This window comes from Buteo buteo, chromosome 16 (genome assembly GCF_964188355.1).
Source record: "Buteo buteo chromosome 16, bButBut1.hap1.1, whole genome shotgun sequence".
In the NCBI taxonomy this organism is placed as follows: domain Eukaryota; kingdom Metazoa; phylum Chordata; class Aves; order Accipitriformes; family Accipitridae; genus Buteo; species Buteo buteo.
Window position 1 is genome coordinate 4,757,524 of NC_134186.1, and position 27,908 is coordinate 4,785,431.

General features: G+C 48.0%; 2 protein-coding genes across 4 annotated transcripts in view; one reads left to right on the top strand and one right to left on the bottom strand.

Annotated features, from left to right (window-relative positions):
• SLC9A1 (solute carrier family 9 member A1) overlaps positions 1–2,048 on the bottom strand; it is a 31,146-nt gene extending 29,098 nt beyond the window's left edge. Inside the window, exon 1 of the mRNA XM_075047566.1 lies at positions 1,660–2,048. Coding sequence (XP_074903667.1) covers positions 1,660–1,996 — 337 coding nt within the window. The 5' untranslated portion in view covers positions 1,997–2,048. The remainder of the gene's footprint in view (positions 1–1,659) is intronic.
• Positions 2,049–8,159: 6,111 nt separating this feature from the next.
• The window catches only part of WDTC1 (WD and tetratricopeptide repeats 1), a 32,445-nt gene continuing 12,696 nt past the window's right edge, over positions 8,160–27,908 (top strand). The window contains exons 1-12 of one of the 3 annotated variants that reach the window (XM_075047568.1): positions 8,160–8,225; positions 15,893–16,040; positions 18,130–18,213; positions 19,139–19,185; positions 20,382–20,493; positions 20,944–21,131; positions 21,807–21,989; positions 22,312–22,406; positions 23,471–23,586; positions 24,714–24,789; positions 26,521–26,617; positions 27,725–27,898. In XM_075047568.1, coding sequence (XP_074903669.1) covers positions 15,933–16,040; positions 18,130–18,213; positions 19,139–19,185; positions 20,382–20,493; positions 20,944–21,131; positions 21,807–21,989; positions 22,312–22,406; positions 23,471–23,586; positions 24,714–24,789; positions 26,521–26,617; positions 27,725–27,898 — 1,280 coding nt within the window. In that variant the 5' untranslated portion in view covers positions 8,160–8,225; positions 15,893–15,932. Of the gene's footprint in view, positions 8,226–8,295; positions 8,545–15,892; positions 16,041–18,129; positions 18,214–19,138; positions 19,186–20,381; positions 20,494–20,943; positions 21,132–21,806; positions 21,990–22,311; positions 22,407–23,470; positions 23,587–24,713; positions 24,790–26,520; positions 26,618–27,724; positions 27,899–27,908 lie in introns of those variants that run through there. The other 2 variants (XM_075047569.1, XM_075047567.1) reach the window with 2 other exon arrangements.

Genomic DNA, 27,908 nt, shown 5'->3' on the forward strand with positions numbered 1-27,908 from the left:
GCCCCTCCTTTCTCCACCAGCTTCCGCACAGATACTTCTGATTTCATCACTCTTTGCTCTGCGAGGCAGGAGGACTGAAAACGCAGTGCAATAGCCCCAAACAGCTAGCAGAGGTCGCTTAACATGCGCTGGGTGAGCCCTGGGAAAGGAGATTTCGTGGCTGCATTGCCTATGGCAAGGCACCTTCTAGCTAAACCTGCTTTAAATCATTTTGGGTAAAGCCAGGAAGGGATAAACCCCACGGATCCCATCTGGTTCCACTCTGCCCCGACCGCTTGTCTTCCAGACAGGCAGGAAGCCTCCGGGTCTGAAGTGTTTGCACTCCTGCGCCTACATGTAAATAAAACACCCAGGAGGGATCGTGAAAATGGGGCTTTACCTGCCTACGCACGCTCACAGCAGGCTGGGAGGGGGATGAGGTATTTTTAGGAAAAGCTGGGCAGGGAGTATGTGAGCTCCTGGGGGTCTCTCGGACCCCTCTGGGCCAGGGCAGGGCACGGTTTCCAGCAGGCACCGGCTCAAAAAAGCTCCCAAAGCAAGATTTCAATCAGCAAGCTGGAGTGCTCCATAAGGAGCGCTGCCGTTAGCATTATTAAATTGCTGATGGTAATTGAGGAGCAAAATGAATGCAGAGCTCCCTTCCTTCCCGTCACCCGCTCTAAAGCAGGAACAGGCAAACGTTTCACCTGCCCTCTTGGCTTTATAGCCACCGACGGGACCGGGGCCAGCTCGACCTCTGCACTACCGGAGGCCGGGTCCGGCACGCTGGTGCCGGCGAGTGCGGAGCAGTTACATCACATCACACGCTTTGGGGTAATTCAGTTGGTATTGATCCAGCTGCAGAAGTTTGGAAAACACTTTGTCAACAACACCCGCCCCGGCAGACTGATGCTTTCTCAGAGCGGGTTATCGTAGCGGGGTGACTTTTCCCAGCCCTCCGGCCCCTGATGCTCGGTATCTTTAATGCAGGAATCCTTCGGACGCTTTGCAGCAGAGGCAGCTGCCCACCCTGGTTTGCTGCGGAGGGGGAGGAAGGGGAGGCTGAAGCACTGGGAGATTTTTAAGTGACTTCTCCAAGGTTACAAAAGGCATCTGTGGTTAAGAAAGGAAGCAAAGAAACAAACTGGACGCTTCCTCCCTGCAGCTGCCTGAGTGCCAAAAGGAGGAAAGCAAACCTGGTCCAAGCAGAGGATGGTCAGGGGTCAGGGAGCATCTTCAGCCCCGCTCCCAGACAGCGAGACGAGCCAGCCCGTGCTCAGCAAAGGGGCTGGGGTGCCGCTGCCCTGCCTGCCAGGCCTACGGCACAGACCCAAGGTCGTGGGGAGAGCAGTGCCCACCCCTGCCCCAGGCTGCCTGGGGGGTTTGCATAGGATGTGCAGGGGAATTTGCCCTGGGATGCTCAAGGGGGTCCTTCCTTGGGATGCTCCAGGGGTCCCTCCTCGGGATGGATGCTCAGGGGGTCCCTCCTTGGAATGCTCAGGGGCACCTGTCCCATTCAGCCAGAGGGTCCCACCCTGGGATGCTCTGGGCGTCACTCCTTGGGATCCTGAGGATGCCTGCCCCACGGAGCCAGGGGTCCCTCTCCGGGGTGCTAAAGGGGGGGGGGTCCCTCCCCGGTGCCCTTCCCCCGGGACCCCCGCCACGCCACCGCCAACCTACCCAGCTTCATGAGACAGGCCAAGAGGATCCAGAGGGAGATCTCGAAGGGGATGCGGACGTGGGTGTAGTCGATGCCCAGGACGGGAAAGGCTTTGCGGGGCTTGGCGTGCCCCTCGCCCGAACCGTTGGCCGGCTGCTTGTTCAGCGGATGGATCTCCTGGGCGGAGGCGGGGGGCGCGGGGGTAAAGCCCCCCATCTCACCTCCCCGCAGCTGGACCGGCTGGCCCTGCGGGGGCTCGGAGGCCAACGTAGGGGTGGCCTGCAAGCCCTGCCCGGGCAGCAGCGGCCCCAACAGCAGCAGGGCCCATGGTAGGGCGCGCAGGGCCGCGGCTCCCATAGCGGCGGGCGCTGGGGGCGAAAGGGGGGGTCGGGGAAAGGAAAAGGGGAAGGGGGGGGGGCGGCTCGGGCGGGCGGCGGGGCCCGCCGGCGGCGTGGGGCAGGAGCCGCCCCGCCGACAGCCGGAGCGCTGCTGGGGCGGCCGCCGAGCCGGGGCCCATCCCACCGAGCGGCCGGGGCGGCCGCGGGGAGGAGGCAGGGGCGGAGGCAGCGCCGGCGGCGGTGGCGGCTGGAGGGGGGGCCGGGGAGGATGGGGTGGGCTGGGGAGCTGGGTGCTGCTGGGGGGGGGGGGGTGGTAGTGGAAGAGGGGTGCAGGGTAAAGGGGGGGGGGTAGCAGGGGAGCGGGGGGGTGCTAGTGGAAGAGGGGGTGCGGTGCAAAGCGAGGTGTAGCTGGGAAGTGGGGTTGGAGAGGGAAAAGGGGGAGTGCGGAAAGTGGGGGGTAGTGGGAGAGGGGTGCAGGGTAAAGGGGGTGCGTGGAGGAGGAGGATGCAATGCAGAGAGGGGGACGAAGAGGGGAGGAAGGTACAAGGCGAGGTGGGTGCCACTAGTGGCAGAGGGGGTGCATGGAGGCGAGGGGGTGCAGCGCAAAGCGGGGTGCGGTGCAGAGGGGGGAGCAGGGCGTCCTAGTGGAAGAGGAGGTGCAACTGGAAAGTGGGGTTGGAGCAGGAAAAGGGGGAGTGTGGGAGATGGGGGGTAGTGGAAGAGGGGTGCAGGGCAAAGGGGGTGCGTGGAGTGGGGAGCGATGCAAGGAGGGGTGCAGTGCAAAAGGGGGAGTATGGGAGTGTGGGGGGTGCTAGTGGAAGAGGGGGTGCCCTGCAAAGCCGGGTGCTGTTGTGGAACGGGGTAGGAGCAGAAAAAGGGGGAGTGTGGGAGCTGGGGGTGCTAGTGCAAGAGGGGTGCAGGGCAAAGGGGGTGCGTGGAGGGGGAGTGCATGGAGGAGGAGGATGCAATGCAAGGAGGGGCATGAAGAGGGGAGGACAGTAGAACGCAAGGTGGGTGCTACTGCAAAGGGGGTGCCTGGAGGTGAGGGGGTGCAGTGCAAAGTGGGGTGCAGTGCAAAGTGGGGTGCAGCGCAAAGGGGGGAGCAGAGAACTGGGAGGGTGCTAAGGCAAGGTGGGATCCAACTGAAAAGGGAGTGCACAGAGGAGAAGCAATGGACAAGTGTGCAAGGATCAGAGGGAGGCACAATGCAAGGCAGGGTGCAAGGAGACAAGGGGGTGCAATGCAAAGGGGAGGTACAGAGAGGCAGGGGGTGCTAATGCAGGGTTGGACACAAGGAAGTGAGGGGGTGAAAATGCAAGGAGGGGTGCACAGAGGCAAGGGAGGTGCAAGGAGTCAAAGGGGCCCTAATGCAATGGCAGGGAGGTGCAGAAGAAAGGGAGGGAAATGGAATCTGTGGACTGTGCCTGCTGCTGGAGGGGTGCAGTGCGGTGATGCAGCACTACACCATGCCCAGCAGCGTGGGGGTGGCAGGGAGACTGTGGGTGCACGGCCCATGCACCCGACGGGAAGGCAGCCAAGGTTCATGGGGTCAGCAGAGCACCCTGGGCCCACTGGGGAGAGCGGAGCAGCCAGCTGCCCCCTCCATGTTTGCTGCTTGGAAATGGACAGCCATGGTCTGCTTAGCCTCAGCATGCAGGCACCTCTCTGGGGAGACCTCTGGGGTGGTGGGATTTGCAGAGCCATGACTTCCAGGGGGATGGGCCTGGTGAGCATTGGCTGCTATTCTGGACCAACATGGTGCTGTAACTTCATCTGTGCTCGTTGGTATCGCCTTGCCCTTTGCCCTGGTCACTAGCATAGTCTGAGTCACCAGGAAAACTGATAAGGCTCTAATAAAACCACTAGAGTAGCGTTGAGGGGGTTGCTTGGCACCGTGCGACTGACCTCAGCCACCCTGATTTCTTGGCTCTGCTACTGACTTCCTGAGTGTCACATGTGTGTGACAGGAGCAATCAAAACCGGCGGGAGTTTCTAACTGATTTATTAGCTAAACTTTAGGGACAAAGGAGCCTTTTGGTAAAGATGCAGCCCCTAATCCTTGGGGGTACTTGGTGTACGGAGGGCATGGGCCCTTGACATGACACATGGCAGCTAAAACTCGAGCTTTGAAGGTTATGCTTGCTGGTTTGCATGGGTTACATTCTTGTTTTAAGACGGCATCAGCTCCCAAAGCGCTGGCGGTTGGACTCACTCAGGGAAGGCTGCAGGGAATGCAGCCCTTTGCATTCCCAGCAGACAGGAGGGGGGCACAGCAGCCTTGCTGCAGCTACTTGGTGGAAATCATCAACAAATGTGACCCCTCAATTAAAGTGAATCATCAGCCTGAGCAGGAACCAGCTAGGTGTGTCAATTCCTCTCTTCCGCTTGGTTATGTTCTGGATAGTCAAATTAATCTGTTTTAGCAATTAAGCAAGAAATGCTGAATGTTTCTCGTTTTGTAAGGGCTTAGTCATATCTGGGTGAGAAGCCTGATCCTAGACAACAGCGGTTGGTATGCGTTTCGGTTGAGGCAGGACTGTGCACTGGCAGCATGCAGACAACTAGACACTTGTTCAGGAGAAAACATGGGGGCTGGTTTTCTTTCAGAAACAGTTCCTAGAAGCTAAAACTGGTATGATGTTCCCATGAAATAACTGGGTCAGATTTTTCTACGTCCTTGTGCCTGGATCAATCAGCAACTGTGGTGGGTAGGTCTGAACTGTTTAGTACCTGGCTATTGTACATTTGCCGGTGGGGGATGTAGCATCAAATTAACTTCTTGCTACTTTGGTAGCAAACGTTCCCAACCTGCTTGGCTGAATGCTACTGGCTGGACAAGTGCCTTTCAACCTATCGAACTCTGTGAAGGATTTCGATTGGTGCAAATTCTTGACGAAGTGGAAAGATATTCCTGTTTCCTCTGGATCGGGAGACGAAGACCTGGAGACATCCAATTAAATCTGCGTTCCTGAGTTAATCCATCAGCACTGCAGTGCTCTGACAGTGGCAAATATCCCCATCAGGGCCTTGGGGCTTGAGCTGCCTTGGTGCTTTTTTCAGTTATTTGTGTTTCCTGCGTTAGGAGAGTAGTCCAGTTACCTCCAGCTTTTCATGGCCCAGCCGAGATGCTCGCCGTGATTCTTGGAACTTGCACCATCCTCCCACCAGGAGGGAGCGTAATTAGGATTAAGCTTCTTAGCCTGCAAAGGGAGAGCAATACAACTGCATGAACAAGCAGAGGGAGCTTTAGAAATGTCCCATCAAGCAAATTACATAATACACCAGAGCTTATCCTGTTGTATCTTGGAGGGCAAAAGCAGACACTGTGTATATACCTAAGTTCATAATTGTCTTCCCTGGCCCCTGGAAATACTTCACACCTCCTGCCTTTGAGCAGCTGTGCAACTGGGCACCTTCTCCCACCCAGACACCAGCGTTCCCCCTGCTCCTCCAGGCCGTGCAAGCGCACGGAGCTTCATAAGCCAGCACACACTAATACGATACACAGCAAATGCCCCAAGTTGTGTTCACATGTAAATCGTGCAGAATTCAGCCCTCATATTGAGAGAATCTTCCACGAAGCTTTGCTATTTCATAATAGCTTTGATCAGAGGGTCTAAATTTTTTTCAGCAGGTGTTAATCATCAAAAGGTAAACATCATTTACATTGCACAGGGAGGTAAACCCAAGCAGAGACACCAGAAGGGAAGTGTTTGCTGAAGTCGTGCAAGGAATCGGCAGCAGATTTGCTCAAAGAAACCAGGAGTGCAGACCTTGCTGTATGTCCTGGCTGCAGCTCACGTTGGCTAAAAGAATGTTTCTGTATGTTTACAGTCCATTTCTATATTAGACCCAGCTCTTTCTTTCTCATCCTCTCTGCATTTATTTGATAAAGATGATCTCAGTGCTACTACCCCTCTCTCTGTTTACACTTTGCCCCTGTTCCCCTATCCCCACTTGCAACTCACAATTGCCTGAGCAAAGTGGCTGCAGGTCAGGCTTTCTCTCTCAGTCAAATGATTTTCTTTTTCTCTGGTCTGCCCCAATAAACAGCACAGGGAAGTGGAAAGTAAAGAATGCATGACTTTAAATTTTACTTCAACTGCTCTAGCCTAAATTTCCACCTGCAAACAAATCCTAGTCCAGCTCCAGCGTTTGCTGGCCAGGTGTCTGCAGGACAAACCATGTTGCTTCTCTGTCACAGAGTAAGATCTATGGCTATGAACCTGTGTACGTGTGCGCTGTGACTTCCTAACTATGGCACAGGGTGTAAAATCTAACTTTTGTGTGCACTTTGTGGGGTTTTTTTACACTGAATTGTCTTTTTTAATGTGTGTAGCATAGATTGAGGACAGAATAGGAGACATATTTACTGAAAGCATTAAAAAATGCCTTTTATATGACTTAAATTGTTTTCTCTCAAATGTTGTAAGAAGGGCAAGTCCAACTCTCAAGCAGTTTTATTCCTTGCTCCCTGTACCTTTCTTTGGACTGAAAACTCCGCAGCCCTGTTTCACGAGGATACTCTTCAAGGTGGTGTTTATACTGCAGGAGGTTGGGTGCTGGGAGGACAACACTTTGTTTACATTCCCCAATGTGCCTCCAGTTCCATCTGAGGCTGCAGCGGGAAACTTCAGCTCTGACAGTCAGAACCAGCAAGTACCCCTGGTCCTCTTTGGCTTCAGCCACTGTTATGTCTCTCCGTCACCAGCTCGGAAAAAAATCAAGCTCCTGTGCCCCAATTTTCTGTCTGTCAGCGAGTAAAACTTACATGTCAAGGGCATCCAAAGCCTGCCTGATTTTCTGTGTAGAGCTTTAGATCCCCAAGAGGATGACATCTGAGAAAAGAAGATAAAACCCTGTTGTAAGGATGATAGTGATGGATCCCGATTATTACTTGTTTTAATTAAAAGAGTCTGGACAGATACAGAGGCAACAATTAACAATTCTCTTCCGTAAAGAACTTTGACAACAGCTGAATAAGTTAATGGGTTATGAGATGAAGACAAATCATTACAGCTAATGGTTGGTCTGTCATTTATGAGTCTGGAGGTGTATGGGAGAGTCCTCGCGCTTCCATGCAGTGTCTGATTTAAGGGGCTCCTTCTGTTAACAGAGAATAGGCAAGTAGCAATTTTCTTCTGTTGTGCAGCTGGGATTATCTAGGAGCCATGGAATTAAGTTCTAAATGAAAATTTAAACTATTCATTACACTTTATTAATAGACTTGGGAATGTTTAATTGTGGAAATAAATTACAGAGAGATGAATTCCTAACTTTTATTTTACAAACACACACCCCTTTTCGGGAGGGTGCGTTAAGATAATTAGGACTAGCGGAGATGCCAGCCTTGCCTTCGCCCCAAGGTCTGCCGGCAGTGTCCCCAGGGCCAGCGGCCGGCTGTGCGGGACAGCTGGAAGGCCAAGGCGAAGGGAAGGTTTTTGCAAACACTGCCACCCCCTGGCTCTTTCCACAGAGTTATATTCCCCCCCTCCCAAAAAACCCCAACCTAACTTTGTGCTGCCTGAGGGAGCTGTGCGCTTCACTTCTGCGAATTGCTGCTGGAAACACCAAACGTTGGTGGGCAGGGATTAGTTTTTTTTTCTGCAGGGCCTCGGTCACAACTCGCTGCCCGTGGAGAGTTAACACCGAGACACCGGCCTGGCGGCTTCCCCTGTCGCAGGGTGATCCCTGCGGGATGGCTCCCGGCCCCAGCAACCGGGGGAGGACCGCAGGGTTATGGAAAGGCGGCCGCGAAGCCCAAGCCCCGCCATCGAGGCCGTGTTTGAGGCGCAGGCCGGGCACCCTCTGGGGCGAGCCTGTGAGGCAGCTGGGGCCCAGGCCCCGCTGCGGCCTGCTAGCTGAGGGGCTCCAGGCCCGGCGAGGGCTGGCTTTAAGCAGCCTCCGGGTTTGGTGAAGGGGGGAGGAGGACGGAGAACCGTGGGAGGGACAGACGGATGTGACCGGGCCCTGAGGCGCCAGCCCCGCGGGCAGAGACCCCCCCCCCCACAAGGCAGGCGGCCATCCCTCCCTCCGCCGACTACAACTCCCAGCACCCCCTTCGCGGCACCGCCCTCCCGCCGCCCCCCTCCACGCCGATTGGTCGAACCCGCACGAAAAAGCTCTCCCCTTCCCTTTGGTTAGGGGAGCTGTCAATTACGGGGTGGCGGCGGCCGGGAGGGCAGGACGGGGGAAAAGTATTCCGGAAAGCGATTTACGCCGTTTGCGTAGAGTCGAGGTTGCTGCGGGTGAGCAAAAGGGGTGGTGGCGCAGTTAGCGTGGCGCATGCGCAGAGCGGCGCGGGGAGAGCGGCGGCGGGGGGTGCTGCTGAGCCCCGGACAGCTGGAGGGGGTAAACAGGGGAGGGGGCGGGGGGGCACGGCCGGGGCCTAGGCCGGGCCGCGCCTGAGGGCCCTCCCCGCGCCCCGGGGACGGCGCCCGGCTCCTGTGGAGCCCCTTCTGGCTTCCCCCCCCCCCACCCCTCCGCTCGGTCCCGTTCTCCCCCCCGCATGGATGGAGCCTCGCAACTTCCAGTGCCCGCTGCGCCCGCACCAGGGAGGCCTGACAGGTAACGGGTCCGGCGGGCCGCCCGCCCCCGCAGCCCCTCCTCCCTGCCAGCTATCCCCCCCGTACCCCCTCCCCTGTCAGCTATTCTCCCCCCCCCCGCCCCGGCCCCTTACCTCCCTTTCCTGTCAGTTTTTCTCCTCGTGCCCCCTGCTATCCCCCTCTTTCCTGTCAGTTACCCCCACCGCAGGCCCTGTCAGGTGCTCCCCCCGCTTCTTATCTTCCTATCCCCCCCCCCTTTCCAGGAGCCTGACCTCATCCCTCTTAAGAAGCCCACCTTTATCCAGCCCCTCATCCCCTCCCAGCCCCTCATCCCCCATTTTCCCCATCCCTTCTGCCTGCCCTCCCCCTCTAACCAAGCACTTCTTTCCCCCCAGCTCTGTTGATACCTGCATCCTCTGGCTGGTACCTGCCCCCCTGCCAGGTTTAGCCCCTGCCTTTTTGACTTCTCTTCCCCCCCCTCCCACAGCTGGCACTGCCCTGTCCTCACTTTCTTCTCCCCTTTCCTAAGGGCTGACTCCGCCCCGCTCCCTCCCCTGCTCACCTTTCCCTTGCTAAAGCCTTCATGTGAAACTTTCCCCTGCCCCAGTGGGTCTTCTGCAGCCCCTTTACTTGGAGAGGAGATCAGCTTTTCCTCCTCTGCCAGTGTCTGCTGGCTAAATTCCTTCCTGGAGCTACTGGGCCATCTATCTGGGTCCTGGCGTCGGGTTGTTACTTGTACTGGGGCTGAGGTGTTGTCTTGCATCTTCCATCTCTTCCCGTGGATGGTCGTGTCAGCTGGAGGATGAAGGGTAGAGGTAGGATGCCAGCTCAGAGGGCTGCTGGCTGAGCTATAAGCGCCATGTGGGCGAGCGTTTGGGGCATATCAAAGTTTCCCTGACACTGCCATTCTCTTGTACTGGGCCTGTCAGGTCTCGGATCCTACCTCTTCTCCTGTCCACCTCTCTTGCAAGCAACTCCTTCCTCTGTTGTTGGCTGGCTCCGTGTTCTGAGCCATCTGTCCTGGGGAGCGACTACTGCTCCTGGCGACTCCTTCAGCTGTAGCAAAACCTTCTTTTTATGAGGTGTCTGCTGCTAACCAGGTAACTTCCTTTTGTTTTGCTAGGTTTGTTAAAAAAAAATCTACCTATTTATGTGTATATATTTTAATTTGATCCATGACCTCTTGGAAAGTCAAGGTAAAGAGGATAGGGAAAATAAGTTGTGAGGCTAAAGAAGCCTGCTGAGTTGGGTCCTAGGTGGTATTTGGATGGGTGAAGTAATTTATAGATGCTTAAGGTAAGGGTCATAGGAATCTTCCTTTGGGATGAGTTGCATATCTGCAAGGCTTGTAGTGTGCAGTGCTGCTTTTTTCAATGACCTTGAGTCTGGAGACTGAGAAACTTGGGTGCACCTAAACAGTTAGGAATTGGATTGCTTATTTAAGATTGCTAATTTGAGTCCTGCTGCTTTGTGGAGTTTCCTAGTGTTGATGGAGCTTTTCTGAAGGGCAGTGGTCCCCAGGTTTGAACTTTGAAGCCCATGTCTGCAGGGCACTTCTCTGTGTCCATGCATTGCTGTGTGTGTAGGTGAGGCAGGGGTGTGTGTGTAGGTGGCTCTGTGAGGGGAAAATACACTCAAGCAAAAGAGCAACTCCCCAAATCCTAGCTGCATTGGGAGCGTTCAGTATTAAAACCGACTGAATTTCTGTGTGCGTTATCAATGTTGAGGCTTTGTTTCCAGACTTAGAGCAATTGTTTTGGGAAAATTAGAAGAGCCAGCTGGGGAAAGCCAGAGAATTTTGTTACTGCCCTTCCTCCCCATAGCCAGAAGCACCCTTTGAAAGTGTACTTTTCCAGGAGCTTAAGGGGCTCTTAAGTTACTGTCAGTGTAAATACAGCCTAGCAGATTTTGAGCCCACAGCCTGCAGAAATCTGTGGCTTGTTAATTTTTGACTGCAAATTTAAAGGCCAAGTGTTGCGAAAGTTCTTTTTCTGCCTCTGGAGCTTTGCATTGCAGGAGCAGAAGAGTCCAATGAGCCAACTACAGCTAACTGCAGGTGGGGTGGTCCTCTTTATGCTTCAGGGTGTAGTTTGAGAAGAGGGTGTTACTGTGGATGAGGTGACAGCTTTAACTGGATCCCAGGTTTTTAGTCCTGTCTGGGGTATTCCAGGCAGGTTTGGAACAGTGAGGGACGAGGGAAGGTTGTCCTTGCTTGGAATTGAGCGCAGAGATGCTCTTGAAGGTTGATGGAGAAACATGCTCCAGTGTCATCTAATAAATGATCAAAAAAGGTCACGATGATCTCTTACACGTAGCCAAAACAAAGCTGCTTGTGGGATCATCACTAGCAATAGTACAGATTTATCCTAAATTGTTCCTTGTCACTGGGACTTAATCCTCTCATTTCATCAAGAGTTGGTTGTGCAGGTTTAGTTAAAAGCCAGAAAACTGCCTGAATGGTTTAGGAAACAATATATCTAAAAGTCAACAGAATTTGCACAGTGCTGAAAGAGGAACATCCTATACCAGTTTACATGCCTTTAGTGGTAACAAGTGGACAGACTCTTTGAAGGGGCTTCATGGTTGGAAGCTTTTATGTGTCTAAGAAATTGGCGATGTGGTTAATTCTTGTCTGATTTTGTTACATATATTTTCCAGGAGACCTACAAATCTTAGGGGATTTTATGCTTTATGCCAGGGTCAGTTTCTAATGTAATCGGAGATTGTTGATCTACATGTACAATGGTGTGGTCAATATAGCCTTTAGTGTTAAGAGCACTTAATGCTTGTTTCGTAGTAGGAGCTCTACACGTATTAACTCATGAACTAGGTAATTATCATATTCATGGTGAACCTGAGTCTGGGATTGTGACCAGTTGTGGCTAATGAACAAAGTCTGACCTGGAATGAGAATTTGGGACTTCTTAATTCTTTGTCTGTGATTTCGTGATAATTTAAGGTTGCCAAAGTCTTTGCAGCTGTGGAATACCTGTTGAGCAACAAAAAATAGCATCGTGAAAGCAAGAAAGGCTCTTAGAGTTTTCTTGGCCAAGCACGTACATGTGTTCTGGGAGACCTGTAAGCATTTGTCAACATTCAGTCGCCAAACCAAGCCCTGTCCAGGCAAGAGAGACACCTTAGGCTCATGCATTCCTGTTTGACTGTTTTGTTTTTTTTCCAGGACTGTCTTTTTTTTTAAATGATCAAATGCTAAAAAGCATATATCAGCATCTGAGGTATACTAGACGCTGAACAATTTGCCCACATACCCTTGGATGCTGGTATTAGTATGTTTAAAGCCAGTTTTGCATCAGATGTTCTGTTTTAAACTCTGGTTTATTCCACAAGGGCTGATTTCATGGATGAGTTTCTTGGCCTGTATCTTTTAAGAAACAAAGTTAAGATATGTTCATCTCTTGTTGAGACCTGCTGAGTGACGATCTGTTGAGAGCACCTCTGAGTTACCGCAGCTGACAATGACCTGTCCAGAGACATCTGTGTCCATAACACATCTGTAATCCTAAAAACACTCACAGAAATAGCAAGCTCCTGTGTATTGCTGCGCTCCCCTGGCCAGTGTGTGTTTCAGAGTTCCAGAAAGTGTAAAATGCTGTGGCAGAGGAGACTTTGTTGGAGAGTAAGAGAATTTGAGTCTCTCTTAAGGAATGTTAGGTTTTGGGGGATTGGGTGTTTGTTCCCTCTGAGCATCCTGTTCATACAGTCAAAGAGTGGATTTCTAGTGTATAAGTGGTTTTGCAGTAACTTATTTAGCAGTAAACTGGCTCGTTGGTATGGGTTATTTATGTCTGTAGAGTATGGAAGATCTGTATCATTCCATGAACATGCATTTCTCCATGTGTGTCCTTCAGGTCATTTGGTGTCATTTCTTGCTAGATAGGAGTTGAATAAAAAAGGAGCTGTTTAGAAATTAGACACAACTAGAGGTAGGAAATCTGACAAAAATACTTCCAGGGCTCTTAAAAGAGCAGTGGGGCATTTGTCAGTTGGGAGATGACTGCCTGCTTGGCTCTGGCATGGTATTAGTCCTCTTTGGGGTCCTAAGATCAAAAGAAAACTAAACCGCCCTTAAAGAGGAAGAAAGGCAGTCCCTGCCTGGCAGGAAAGAAGATGACTTAGCCTGTTGCCACTTGGAGAGGGGCGACTGCAGACAGAGTCTGGGAATGTTGTGGGAAAGCGCCAAGAAGGGTGGAAAGCTGCAGGCAAGACTGAGGCACTGAGATCTGCTGGAATATTGTCCCTCGTGTCTCTTGACAATGTACTTTGGGTTACTGGATCATTCACTTCTCCGGAAAAAGTTGTTTAACTGTCATCAGTCACTGGTCACAGGTTCCTGCAGAAAAGTGCTGTGTGATGTTGGGTGGCTGGTGTGTTTAATAGGGCTGTGTGGAGGAGGAGGAAGGGAGCCTCAGGATATAATCTTAGAGGTGAGAAGATTTTGGGTTTTATACAGTAAGTACCAGAGTCCCTCACCTGAGGTGTGAGCTGCTGAGGTGTTGCAAAGTGATGGAAGGTCTGTCTGCTCTGTTGCAGCTATGGATGGAGAAAATACCTGCGTATCCTGGAGGGTTTGTTTAAGGAGGCCAGTCTGTGGGGATCCAGCCCAGGAGAAGGGCAGGTGGAGGCTTGTTAGCTGGAAAGGGTGTCTGGAGAAACTGGAGGAGAGAGATCACGGATACCATTCATCCCTGCATGTTTAGTCTGTCCGAACTTGAAGCTGCTTTTTGAGTTAGCAGTCCTCTCGCTTGCAGAACTTAGCAGAAAACAGTGTCTGGAAACCACGTCCTTGTGGGTGTCTCCAGCAGTGTAGCTTATTTAGCCCAGCTGGCATGTTTATGTAGAGCTGGCCTTGGGCACAAGTAGAGATGTGTCTGTCCTGGTTTCCCGTGTTTACCTCTGAGCTGCAGAGTCGGCGGGATCCACCTGCCCTCGTGCCGAGGCGCTTTGCTGCAGGTGCCTGCTTCCTTTCCTTCCCATCCTTGTGAGCTGTTCCTAAGAGCAGTCGTTGTTGTCCCCTTACAGACTCTGTCTCCATAAACAGGCAAAACAATACCTACACTAAGCTCATGTGGAAAGGCAGAGGATGGGTATCAAAATGTGATAGCTTAATCACCCTACTACAAGAATTAGTGTGAAATACTGATGATCAAATGCAGCCACAGTGCTGCCTCTTGCTATTAAGCCTGGGATGAAGCAACTATTACGTAATGTGAGAGTGAGTGAGGTTAAAGATGCTTAAAACATGAGGTGTCTTCCTGGGCATGCATGCTAGCTTTCCTGGTGCTGCTTCTGGAGTAAAAGGAATGTGCATTACATACATACATGATGGACAAATACGTACATACTAGCTCAGTTTCAGGCTGGCCAGTGGATTCTAAGGGAGCCCCAATTTATGCACTAAAACAGATGATGGGCCCTAAAAAAGTCATCTGATTGCTCCAACATCTGGGGGTGTGAGGTGTGCTGCTTCTGCCACGGTGAACTCAAGATGTGTGGCAGAGGCCGCTGGCTTACTGGACACATCTGCTGCAGAAACTAGACTTGGATGGTGGTGAGTTTGACCTGCTATGAGTATGTCTGGGGTTTGAATTGGTCCTGGTGAAAGTACGACCTCATTAGCCCTCGCTGGACATGGACTGGGAGCAGGCTTGCCGTGCAAAGTCCTCCCATTGTCCTGACTTGCCTTGCTTTCAAGTCCTGCGCTCTCATTGTGGGAATTTTATCAATTTTGTTCTCATCATATGTACAAAATGGGACTGGAATACAACAGTGAGGACTGCTTGTCTTCTGCTATCTGCAGTAAGGATGTTCATCTTCAGAGACCTGCAAACAGCTGTGCCTTTTCTCTGTGTGTTGTATTGGAGAGATCATATGGCTACCCTAAAAATCCTGTGTAGGAGCCCACTGCAAGAAAACCCAATCTTCAGTGTGTTTGTATGGCTTTTCATGCTGTCTGTAGGTCTAATGATGTTTCTGTGTTCACTGCAGAGCTGCCTAGAGGAGCCAGCTGTGTTAGGAAAGTGATCTAAACTTCCACTTTGGATGAACTTTGCTTTCTGTGAGGAAACATGAATTCTTGGTACTTCCTACCCATGGGGAAATGCCTACGTATGCACACTAACAGTTTTTTGAAAGCAAATTGAAGCTGAAGCCCAGGGCTTTGGGGAATCTCAAGTGCAGGAGCCTTGTGGTTTTGCTGTGCAGTACGGCTGCACGGCCCTGAAGTTGCTAATGGTGGAAGCCCTCACTTTGCAGCAACCTGACAGATGAACTGGTAGAGAATCAGGCAGGGTTTGTCAAAACTTCTGCCTGACCTCAGCGGAGTTATTTGTTGCTGCATTTCTGTGAAGTGTTCTTGTTTCAATGAATCAGCGTTTCCTCATTCAAAAGAGGACTCATTTGAAAATTTTGGCTTGTTCTGCTTGTGAATGCTTTTAAAGAGAATTTAAAACTGTGGGGTTACATAGAACAAAACGGGTGTTTTAAAAAAAAAAAATTTAAAGAGAACTGTAGAAATATCAAAATGGGACGGTGCAGGGCCTGCGGTATGTAAATAAGGTGAATGACATAATTTCTTAGAGAATGACTGGTCCTTTGCTAGGCAGCCTGTCCAGAGCAGGGTTGCGACAATCACTCTGCAGTGTTTTCTAGCAGGTGTAGCTAATTCTATGGGGTTTAAATTATTTAGGTTAGTGCGTTAAATATGGAACTCCATTAAGAGCATGGAAAACTCTAATTTCTATTGGAAATACAGCTTTAAATGATAGCCCCTTTTCTATTGCTAATGTAATTGGGTATTCAGATGATAGTGTCACCTGATGGTTGGCTGTTGTGATTTCTAAGGAACACTTATGCCCTTTTGGTTGGGTTGTTTTGGGTGGGTTTTTTTCGCTGGTAATCAAATGTAGTAAATGAGAGGGAAGAGGTGGCCAAAAATATCGATGCCTTATTTATTCACCATATAATAAGTCTTGTTGCTTGTAGAGTTTGGGAAATGTGAAATTGGACATGAGCTGACATGTAATGGTGGGAGGCAAGCTGTGAAACAGGATGCTACCCTGGACTTGCTGGGTCGTTGCTGGCATAGAAACATGGCTCTTCTAGGCTGATGTAGTCCTGGAGTTCTGCTCATTGTGAATTTCCCCACAAACTGGGGACGGCCTCTTAAGTCAGATGTTCTTCAGTCTTGTGGTGTTCCTTCCCATCCTTGAGTTTCTTCAAGAAGCCTTTATACAAAACTTTTCAGTTCTTAGCCACCGCTATTTTTTGAAAATAAAGTACTTGACGTTGTATATGAATGGCCTAATATGTTTGTATGCTTGCCTTTGTTCCTTCCCTGTTCTGTCCTGCAGGTAATTAAATGCCCTTAGTGTGGATCTTTGCTCTGTTGGCATGCTTGGATGCACAGCAGCTCTTCCGATAGCTTCTTTTCGTCTGCCCCATTGCAAGAAGATGGCAAAAGCAAACATTACCAGAGACATCATCCACAGACAGATCAAGGTATGTGTTATTCAAGTGTTTGCTTGTGTTAGGTGGAGAGCAGATGGAGAATCAGTGTTCATGCTGGATTGGGAAATACTGATGTTGTTGCCTTTACTTCTGAAAAGATCTCTGCTACTTATGTATTGATAAGCTGTATAAGAAGCTTAAGAGAACAAACGCCTAGGGCCTCTCACTATCCTTAATGAAGAGCTGGGATGAAGTATGGCATGACAGGAATACAGTTCTTCTCCCTATCAGGAGCGCGCTGTGCTAGTTTGACATCAGCAGGTCTGTTTCTTTTGAGTACAGCATTGAAGAGAGAAATATGGCTGCTTGTGTTTGGGCACCATAAAGGACCCTTAGCTAGCTTCCCTCATGAGTTTTCTGTCTGCTTCTTTATGTGTTCTCTTCGTGTGATCTTGCCATCAAAGGTATCTTCTGACTGTAGTAAAGCTAATGATTTCTGTCTCAGTCTCTTTCTGTCTCTTTTTCATTATAAAGAGTGGTGTGTTGCTTCCTTTGTGTAGGGAAAAACTTCTACGGTGGTTGGATCAGTCATCTGATGGCTGCATTTGTGAAATATCTCTTAACGTGAAAGGACTAGCTACAGCAGACACAATAGGCAATTATTGCTTGGACTCAGAGGCCTTAAATCATTTGCAGCTTTGCTGGTAATCAGCATTCACGAAAGTGGTCTGTTAGTGGCCAGAATAAGGAACTAGGAGCTTGAATGCTCACTTCACTTCGCAGTTTGGTACCAAACTTTGTATTATAAGCTTGTGATTTAATCCATGTGCAAAGACTTATTTTGCTGCTCTAACAAGGAAGGGATGGTTCTGTGGTTAGAGCATTAGCCTGGGACTTTTTCATAGTGTCTGCTCTGTTAGACTTTCATGTGTGACCTTGGGAAGATTGCAAGTCTGACAGTTCCTTGTAGGCAAAGCAATATCCTACTGCACAGACCTCACAAAGCCACTGAGGTTGCAACAGCAAGGCAATTATAACTGCAGCACCTTACACTGGGCCTAGCAGTGTTTTGGGAATGCTAGCCATAAAAAATATGTCAAGGGATTTGAAGTTTGTAATGGAAGTTACTACAAAAAGCCTGTTCTGTTTGATTTTTTTTTTCCTCCAATCCACTAGTATCTCCATTTTGTTTTCAAACAGCTTTTATTGTGTGTCTGCTCTATGACTACTAACATGTTCCTAGTACCATTAGTGTAATTTTTGACATTAGTGTTCTCGTCTCTTCTCAAATGGTGATAACAAAGACTTAAGTTGTCTTCACCTGACTATAGCATGGCATGGGATGGGACCAAGGCTGGATCAGGTCCTAGGAAGGAATCTCCTTGGACGTTAGATGTTCCATCCAAAATATGACTTGCATTCCCTTTTTCTTTCTGCCTGCCTCTGCAGTTGGCCTTCTTTCATCGAAGCCATCTGCTAATGCATCTGTGAACCCTGTGAGATCACAGGGGAAACAACTGTCCTGCTTTTCTTCACCTTCATTTGTACTGACGCAGTTCTGTGGCAGCTGTTCTCTTCCCTGTAGAACAGGCTGTGCTGTGGTACTGCAGCTACATGCTCCCACTCCATTGCTGATGAAATAAGCCATCTCTAAAGGATGCTGTCCAGTTACGTTCCCCAATACTTTGTCCCATGGTGGTGGTGCTTTAGGACAGATTCTGTGTAATGGCAGACTTCTCCTGAGCAGCTGTGGTCTAGTACTGCAGTCCTCAGGAGTGAGGAGTCCTCTCTGCTTGCCAAGAGATAATGACAGGCATTCCCAAGCTCTTCTCTATCTTCTGTTTCTGGCCCAAAGTAGGCAACTTATACTGTCTTAGTGTGGGCTTCTCAAACCTTGTCTTGGCTACCCATCTGCAGCCTGGCAATTAGATAAACGTAATTTTAAACCAATTCAGGAGCAAACTGCCTACCTGGAGGTCACACAAATGATATCTCCCTACTACAGGACAGGTACCTGATGCTGTGGACACCCCAATACCGGGCAAGGTCCCTGCTTGATTTTTAAAGTTCTTGAATCTTCTCTTAAGGGAAAAAGGAGTGTTTTGTTTGCTGTAGTCAGGCTCTTGTTTGCTTTGTGCAGGAGAGGGGTGCACTGGGCTTTGAACGACACTATCATGTCACCGATCCATTCATTCGACGCCTGGGCTTAGAAGCAGAATTGCAGGTAAGTGGGCAGTGTTTAAAGAGCAAATTGAACTGCTTGTTGTACAACTTCCTGCAGAAAAGACAGCATGCAGGAGTGTACGGGATTCTCTCTCTTGTATGGAATAGATACTGATTACTTAGTCCCCTAAACTGCATTAGAGCTAGGAATAGCTCAGTGAGATTTTGTGTGAGCTTTCTGCATTACCTATTGCACCTACAAGAGAGCCTTTAACAGGTGTGTATCAGCTAATCCCAACAGTGGTGCCTGAAGAAGGCAATTGCCAATTGTTCAGGATACTCGGCTCTAATGCTGAAGTGTGTAACGTGTTGCCTAAAGAATAGGTTGTTGTATTGCTGTCTGACATGGCTTAAAAAGATCTTAAGATTATCTTGGTTTGAGGGAGGAAAGGATTCTTTTGTCCCCCCTTTTCAATTGCATCTCCCATATCAGACACTACTGCATGCTCCCCTAGTCTTTCCTGGTACAGTTGTTAGTTAATTTGGATGAAGATGGATGATATAGTCACCCAGCAGCAAGGTGCTTCTAAAAGAGTTATCAAAAGTGCATTTTCCCTGTGTTCCCAGAGAACCTGTACATGTAATTTGTCAGCCTAGCCAAGGGCTTTTGAAGCAAAGTCACCTTTCCACGTGTACAGCAGGATTTCATCTGTAGCCTCCGAGACTAAACTGCCATTTTATTCAACACTACTTTTTTTTTATTTGTTTCATTTTGCCTTTTCTCCCCCAAATGCTATAGCATATCTGTCTTTTCTGGAGGTGCTTATTTGCCATGTGGGTGTTTTTTTGCAGGGTTGGAATAAAAAAACCTGCTTGTATTGGAACAAGTTGTTATGTGTGGGGAGCTCGCTGTGTCCTTGTCTTAGAACAGCTCTGTTTGATAAGTCTGAAGTTTGTGTAATACCATCTTCCCTTTTTTTTCTCAGGGTCACTCTGGGTGTGTCAACTGTCTAGAATGGAATGAAAAAGGAGAGTAAGTATGTGGCTTGATTCGAGGGATCAACAAACTGATAACCCCAGGTTCTCCCAAGTGTAGGATGTAGGTCATCTTATCATAAGCAGCTGCTTCCCATTCCTAGTAAAGTGGAGCTCAAGCTCAAAGTTTTGAACTGTAGTAGAGCTCACGCTTCAAAAGAAGCTTTATTTTGTTAAATATATCTGGATATTATTAGAAATACCCCTTTAGTGAGTTCAGAAGGGAAATGGTCAGACTAAGAAGTGGAGATTGAAGGCTGCTTCTCTTCTCTTAAGTGGTATTATGGATTATAATGGATCTTTAGGATTTACCCAGCTGGTAGTGACATTTCCCCACCCCCTTCACCATGCTGTTAAAAGCTTCTGCTGGGGGACAAATATATAAGGGAGGGAGGCAGAATGTTTACCCCTTTGCAGTTTTAGAGGGAAACTGAACATAAGAGCATTTCTGTTAACCAAGTGGAATAAAGAGTATCTGCTTGAGAAATGACTAGATGGAAGGAAGAGCATATATTTCTTGATTACAAGATCCAAAGTCTGCTGTCTGATACTCTTCAGAGTTATTTACCAGTAAAAATTTTATGTACTTGAAAGAGATCTGGCTAAAAGGAAATAAGTTTAAAACAGCTGATAGTTGCAGATGTCAAATTCTTTTGCTTCAAATGAAGATAGATGTACAAGGCAAACAGTGCTTTGCAATACCGCTGCCACACCCTGCACTTAAAAAGCAGTCTGTGAATCACTAAATGAGCCCTGGTTTGGGACTGCTTGGGCATATCCGAAGTCCAGGAATGAATGTCTTGGCTTGGGTTTGGGGATGATGTGGAGCAGTTAATGCAGCCAGGCTAATAAGGAAAATGGAGGCCCTGCATTTTATTGTTGACCAAATGCTCCTATTGTTTTCCCCTGTGCCGTCTGAATCTGTGGTAAGCTGGTTCACTGAGCTAAACCAACGAAAAACACTCGCTTGATTTTCTATGGAGTTGATGTTTGGCTGGTTTAGCTCCCCGAACTGGCTGAATGGATTGGTGCATGGGGAGCAACAAGAACACATAGCTGAGAAAAGAGAGAGGAAGTGGGCTTCTTAGAGCTGAATTAACTTAATGGCTGTCTGTGGTCAAACCACTCTAAGAAATTGGTCACAGCTTAGAACAGAAGAATACATGATGCATACTTCTCTTCTGTGTCTTTTAGCTTGTTGGCCTCTGGCTCTGATGACCAGCATACCATTGTCTGGGATCCTCTGCACCACAAGAAACTCCTTTCTATGCACACAGGACATACTGCAAACATCTTTTCTGTCAAGGTACATGGTTAGAAGGAATGAATGGCTAACAAAATCAGTAACCTAAGCAGCAAGAGAATAGATCCTTGCTGGGAAATATTGTCCTGCAAGCAATTCCACCACCCCCACCCCCCCATTTAATATTTCTAATATTAGGAAAAAATTGCATTAAATCTAATTCCTGCACTTCTTAGTTTATGCAGCTCCCAGGCTTATCTCATTCTCTCTGTAAATTCAAAGGAAATGGTTGCAGCAAATTGGGATGTGTGATGAAGAGACTATTTTGTGTGCTACTGTAGCTGGTGACTCTTGAGTGTGCACACTGGCATGTGTGTAATGTCGTTAATAACATGGGTCATCCTGTGTTCATTTCTAAAGCAAGCTGCTCTGTGACCTGCCAGGACAGCTCAACGATGTCTATATGAACAGCCTCGGCACTTTCCAAGTTTGAATGTCAAATCTGTCTTTCAGTTCTTGCCGCATTCAGGCGATCGGATCCTCATCACAGGAGCTGCAGATTCCAAGGTGCATGTCCATGACTTGACTGTCAAGGAGACCATCCACATGTTTGGAGACCACACCAACAGAGTTAAGCGGATTGCCACAGCTCCCATGTGGCCTAACACCTTCTGGAGTGCAGCCGAAGATGGACTAATCAGGTACAGATCTCCAGCTGTTCTGCCCCAAAAATAATTGGATTAGGATCCATTGCAGTATGTACTATGCATAGATCTGAAGAGAGACTGTGTCTATACTACGGATCTTAAGCTAATCTCTCCCTTTCCTGAAACTGGAGGGATTCATCTTGAAATGTAGACTCCACTGATAAACACTGTCCTCAGCTCCTCTGCTTTCCTCTGCTGAAAAGGGAGACCAGGAAAGGAACAGCCATGTCAAGTGGAGGGGAGATACAACACTGAGCGATGTTTCCCTCCAGAGTCATTGAGACTCTTAAATGAGTAATGTTACTACAAGTCTGTTCAACTTTTCATATGAGCTACTTTTTGTGAGTTCATGACTTGGAGTTTAATTTGGAACTTGAATAAATCTGTGCGCATTATAGAGCTGGTTTTAATGGTTATCCTGATGTTGAGGCCTAGTGTATATTGAACTGAGATCCTTCCAGTAACCTGTGGCACAAACGACTGTTAATGTCATTAGTGTAATCTCTTCATGCACAAGCCAGATAATTAAGTGTAGGTCACTACTGAGCACTATAAATGTGCTGCTTTGAGTGGTCTTCAGTTTGGTCACTGTGGAAAGCTAACCTCTCTCTTATTGCTGCTTCTGTTATCTAGTGACATGGATTGCCTGACTCTCTCTTCCCTTTGCAGACAGTACGATCTGCGAGAGAACAGCAAACGTTCAGAAGTCCTGATAGACCTGACAGAGTACTGCGGGCAGCTGGTGGAGGCCAAATGCCTGACGGTCAACCCCCAAGATAACAACTACTTAGCAGTAGGGGCAAGTGGACCCTTTGTGCGCCTCTACGACATACGCATGATCCACAACCACAGGTAATGGCAACTGGCTTTTCTGAGCCTTCTGGGCAGACGTGAGTGGTACAGAAATCTCTTCAAGGCTCTGGTGGGAAGGGGGAGTTGCAACAATCTGGCACTTGGGTGTCTCACTGTGAAGTTTTTACCCAGTGTTTTCTATCATCCCTCAGTCTTTTTGATCTGTGTGAGTACACTGGGGTGGTGTACTGAGGCAGGCTTCTGACTGCACAGCTGTATAGGCATGAGGCCTTGCCCTCGTGGTGAACAAGAAGTGTCAGAGCAGATCAGGCTTCCAGCAGTTGAATGCTGTGATTATAAGACTGTTCTTCTTTCTGGCTAGAAAAAGCATGAAGCAGAGTCCTTCAGCTGGAGTACACACATTCTGCGACCGACAGAAACCCCTCCCGGATGGTGCGGCACAGTACTACGTGGCAGGTATTGGGACCTGCGCTGGGGGTGACTGATGGGACTTTTACTTAATGCCTGACAAAGCGGAGTTCTACCCATCACACAAAAAACCACTGCTGGGAAGAGTTCTCTGATACAGGGGAATGTTCCATGGAATTGCAGTTTATTTCACTTCTATGCTGTGAATTCTTGCTTATGTTACCTGCCCACTTTCCCTGATTTGGCAGTGGTGTTGGGTGAAGCTGGCCTTACTACTTCTTGTCTAGCGTAAATGTCTTTTTGTCACTTTTATTGGAAAGTCAAGGATTGGATAACCTGGGCGCTATAGGCTTTCTCCTGGAACTGGTCCCAGCCAGGCTGCTGTTCAAAATCTTTTTGGCACAGAAATGGCTTCTCCTCATCCTGCAGATGAAGAATCAGCGATGCAGCATCTGGGCAATCCAGATGACGTTCTTCTCTAGTGCTCATTATTTACTATCTTTTTTCCCCAAATGGTTGTTTTTTTTAAAAGTATCTTAGACCAGCACGTTCAGCAGACCAGTTTTGACAGTCTTGCTTCTGATGAGTCCCGCTAGAGGATTTCTTAGGTCCCCTGAATTGGTCATGTAACACATCTGCTGTCTGAAGCAAAAGAACCTGTGTGTGAGCTGAATGTTTAGGAGCCTTGGTTTGGTTGTGCTAAGGGCTTTATTAAGGAAACCTGATCAGAGGGTTGAAGATGGAGGTATTTGTTTGCAGATGGCCACAAATCACAGAAGCCAAATCCATTGTGAACCCCTAAAACTGAGATTTGCTGGGTTCTGTGGACTTCATTGTTAGCAAGCTAGTTATAATCCAGTCTTCTCTTCATATGGAGATAGCCTTGCAGAATTGGTATCTAGAACTTGTAAAAAGGCAGCTATGCACATCTATGTGTTTTGATGGCTGATGGAAGGATTCAATAAACAGCAGTAGGAAATGGAAAATCACCTAGGTGCATGCTCTTCATGACATTGCTCTCATAACAACCTCTTGTAAAAGGGGGCAGCTGGGGTAGGAAAAGACAACGGTTACTATTTGTGCTAATACGTATGGACCCCTGCTCTCCACAGGGCACCTTCCAGTGAAGCTTCCGGACTACAACAACCGGCTGAGAGTTCTGGTGGCCACGTACGTCACCTTCAGTCCTGATGGCACTGAGCTCTTAGTCAACATGGGAGGGGAGCAGGTAAGAAGACAGCTAAAGTTAGACAGAAAGCTTTACGTTCGGTTGTGCTTGTTGGGTGACCATACGTTGTTGTGCATTCTTGAAAACGAGTATAGCAACTTCTCTGTGGGTACTATAATTGATTTTAAACTGCTTTCTGATTCATTCAGACTAAATGCTTTGTATTAGGGATTTATTTGTTATGCTACCACTGATCAAACTTGAACTGTATTCTGTTCTGGTTTTCCAATTCACATTTCAATCTCTGGAAGAGGAAAAAACGAGTTCTGGAACTGACCTTTGCTGACCTAGAAAAGATTTCATAACTCATTCTTGAAACATCAAACTGCTTCTGTAATAGAATCTAGTGAATAAGGAACTTACAGAAGCAAAGGCCTTCACCTGGAATATTGATTGCTTTAATTTTAAGCACTGGGTGATATTCATGGATCTTTTGTAAAGCCTATCGGTGAAATGAGAAAATCCTCCTGACAGCATTAATCAGCATGGATTAAGCAGGAACTTTGCTTGTGGGCAGGTTACTCTATGGTTGTCCTCTACATATCTCTTTCTCACACGTGCACTCATTCCCTTTAAGAGAAGGTGCTGAGTTAGATGAATTGGAGGTCTGATCTGGGCTGTCAATACCTGTAACAGTACAGTTTTAAATTAGGGCTTTGCAGGGCTGCTTTCGAAGTTTCTCAGGAAATCCTGGTTTCATCTTAGAGAGACTTTGCCTTGGTTTAGTGTACTGCCTCTTTTCTGTCAATAAATGTTTGATTTCTTTGTGATCACTGTGTTAATTAAGTAGTTAAAATCTCTTACTGGAGTTAAAGCTTTTTGAGCAGGTTGGTTTGTGGTCAGGTCATCTTTTAAGTTCTGTAGGTGTGGAGAGGGCTTTCTTACCTCTTAAGACAAGGCTCCTATTTCTTAGCATTATTCTTTCTGAACCCAATGCTGGAATGGAACACGCCAGTGGTACTGCTGTCATCCTGTGTGTTCCTGTCTATAAACAAGATTCCCAGTTAGAAAATTGGAAATAGAAAAACACAAACATGGAACCATATACCCATCTAGCCCTGTTTTATTTCTGTGACTTGAGCATCTACGTTTCACTGACTTTTTTTGTCTCATTCTTCATTCCTTAGGTCTACTTGTTTGATCTAACATACAAACAGCGACCATACACTTTTCTCCTCCCAAAGAAGTGCCACACTTCAGGGGGTAAGTGTGATGCTATCGTGGAAGTGAGTGGAAGGCAGAGTGAAATTACGTACTACACAGTTCTCTTTTCAGGGTGCAGCCCAGTCTGGGCAGGAACTAGGAAAATGAAGTAGGGCATGGCTGTTGCTGGGCTGTTTCTGCAGTGCAGTTCATACACCGAGTTCTAAAACCCTTCTACAGAGTGACAAAACATGTGTCTTGAGAGGAGAAGCAAGCTGTTGAGAGGTCTATGCATGTGAACCAAGGAGAATGCTTAAAGCTGTGCATAAAGGATAAAGTAGACTTCGTAGAGTGGTTGAGGTCCTGGAATCCTCCCTTCAGCTAAGGGGGAAAACTTTGTGGACAGGTGTGGAATTAGTATATATTTTTTAAACTTACTAGTAAAATGTAGAATACATCTGTTAACCCCTTATGCACCCATTAAGACGAGACAGAACAATCTTTTCCCTAGTCTAAGAATCTGGCCTGGCACTAATATCCCTCCTGGTGGTGAGATAGTTGAATCAAAGTCATTTATTTGATGAGTAAGTATATCCAAAAGCCTTTTTATTCTTGGCCCTGTCTCCTACAGGGCCTGTTTGTACACAGAAGTTGCAGACAGTACACAGTGAATTGGCTATAATGCTATTCCCTGGGCAGAGGCTGACTCTTATCAGGGAGTGTTCCCTGCTCAGCCCCTTCCCTGTTCTCAGAGCACTCTGGCAGAGTTTGATCTGTGTACTCAGTGCGCCTTAGGCCTTAATCTAACACTCACATCCTGGTAGCAAATATAGGCCCTGCCTGCTTTTCTCTTCAGTCTTGAATGCATGTGGGTGATCTGTGCTGTGGTATCTGGTGAGGTCACACTTTAAATGGCAGGACAGCATTTGAACAGGCTCACAGTGGTGCAGTTGCTGCAAATGCTCCACCCTGTTGGGCACAGAAAGTTCAGGCAAAGGCTGTGAAAAGGTGGTATCAGTACAAAGGCTGAACTTCATGTGCATGCATGTCTCTACACACTGAAATCTCTGAGCAGTTCAGTCGACTGGTTGGACAGTGTCCCCAGTTTCCCAACCTGTGAAATGGCTGCAGGAGCACTCCCAGCTGCAACATAAATGCAGTTTGTAAAAATCTAAGCTGAATGTTTTCTATGGAAATGGCAGATGATGTGGCTGCACGACCTTCAGAGGATTACTTCAGCTTGTAATGGCTCCTTGAGCAGTAGGGTAAGAAAAGAACAAAAGGAAGAAAGCATCTGGAATTCCTTTACTGGATTCCTCCAGTGGTTCTACTCATGCTCCTTGTTCTGTTAAATGTTCAACAACTTAGCTCTACGATTCTTTATCTGAGTGAATCTGGTGATCAGTCGGGTACGATTCTTTATCTGAGTGAATCTGGTGATCAGTCGGGTACTCCGATTATGGCCTAGACTCAGTCTGAAGGCAGTTCAATTCAAGCTGCCCTCTGTGCGTGTGTGTATACTTAGTTCTATGTGTATCTAGTTTTCTGTTCTAGAGTTGTATTGTGAAGGATACTGCAGAGATTTTGTAGTAAATGTAAGAAGGCAAATCAAATCCAGGTGACTGGAGGAGGTGGGGCATGTGGAATCATGGAAGTTTTACTTCTGCTCTGAATGGGGCTGTGGCATTGGCTTGACTCCACTGTAAAATAAAACCCTTAAGCTTCAGATGTTAGTTTGTGTAATCTACATTGATACTTAGCATGGATTTGTTTTTCCCCCCTAACTTTCAGAAGTGCAGAATGGAAAAACCTCTACCAATGGAGTGTCAAATGGCATCCATCTCCACAGCAATGGCTTCCGCTTGTCTGAAGGAAGAGCACATGTGAGGTAAAGGGACAGCTCTACCTACATGAAAGCTTGACTGTCAAGTGGCCTCTGTCCTAGGAGCTGTATTTGCTTCTGGTGTGGGGGCTATGAACAAGAGTCAGATCAGGCAAGAGCGTCCTGGGAGAAACGTTGTCTGTGAAGTTTTTTTTTCCCCTTTTACAGTGAATTACTACAGACAAAACTAAGAAATTACTTGTCAGGCCTGGAAGTAAGGTATTCTTAGTTGTCCTGAGTGGTTGTTACTTCCCAATCTGCAGGAACTGTGTCTTGATAAATAAGAGAGGCTGTCAGGTTGAAAGAGCCTTGCTTCCCTTTGCCAGTTTTTTGGGCACCTGCCTGCTGACTGAACTAAAGCAGCCAAAATTGCTTCACGACAATGACACTGGAGTCATTACTCCTGCAGTCTGCATGTGAGCTAGGAATGGATGGAGAGCCCTCTTCTGTTGTTCCTACTGCTTGGTTTCCTTAAGAGCAAAATGCAGTTGGGGCGAAGCAGAATCAGACTTGAAGCACATCTTGCTGACTGTATTTCCTCCAGCTGATGAGACATGGTTAAAAGTCAAGACACAGTTGCTTAATACCATATATGGGCAGTCTAGGTTCCACCAAAGTCACTTTGTTGAATGTTTTCAGCTTGTTTCCTCTAGATGGCCCCTCCACCACAGCAGCAGAGATGTTGGCTGGAATTTTGGGTTGCTGAGCATGGGCCTTGTGCAGCCCTGTGAACTCGGATGCTTGGTTTCCTTCTGAATTTGCGTTCTGTTATGCATTGCTAAAAAAGGATTGGAAATGTTGTTTATGCAGTCAAAGCAAAGATGTATTGGTGAAGTCTGAAGGATTAGATGCTTAAAATACCTACTGTTCAATTTTGAGTATGGGTCGGTATATAAAGAAAAGATGGAAACAGTCAAATGATGGTCAAAAGAAACCTTCCTCAAATTCAGGTTATTCTGGTTCAGGGTCTCTTCTGGATTTTTCTGAAACTTTTGGTATTAGCTAATGCTTGCTGGGACTTGCTAAGCTAGAACAAAACACTGCAGATTTTTAACTGGAGTTAACAGAGCATTAGCATGTGAGACTTACCTGTGCTCCTTTCTTTCCCTTCAGTCCCCAAGCGGAGCTACCTCCATATCTGGAGAGAATCAAGCAGCAAGCCAATGAGGCCTTTGCTTGCCAGCTGTGGACTCAAGCCATTCAGCTATACAGCAAAGCAGTCCAGAAAGCCCCCAACAATGCCATGCTGTATGGAAACAGAGCTGCTGCCTACATGAAGCGCAAGTGGTAAGGAAGC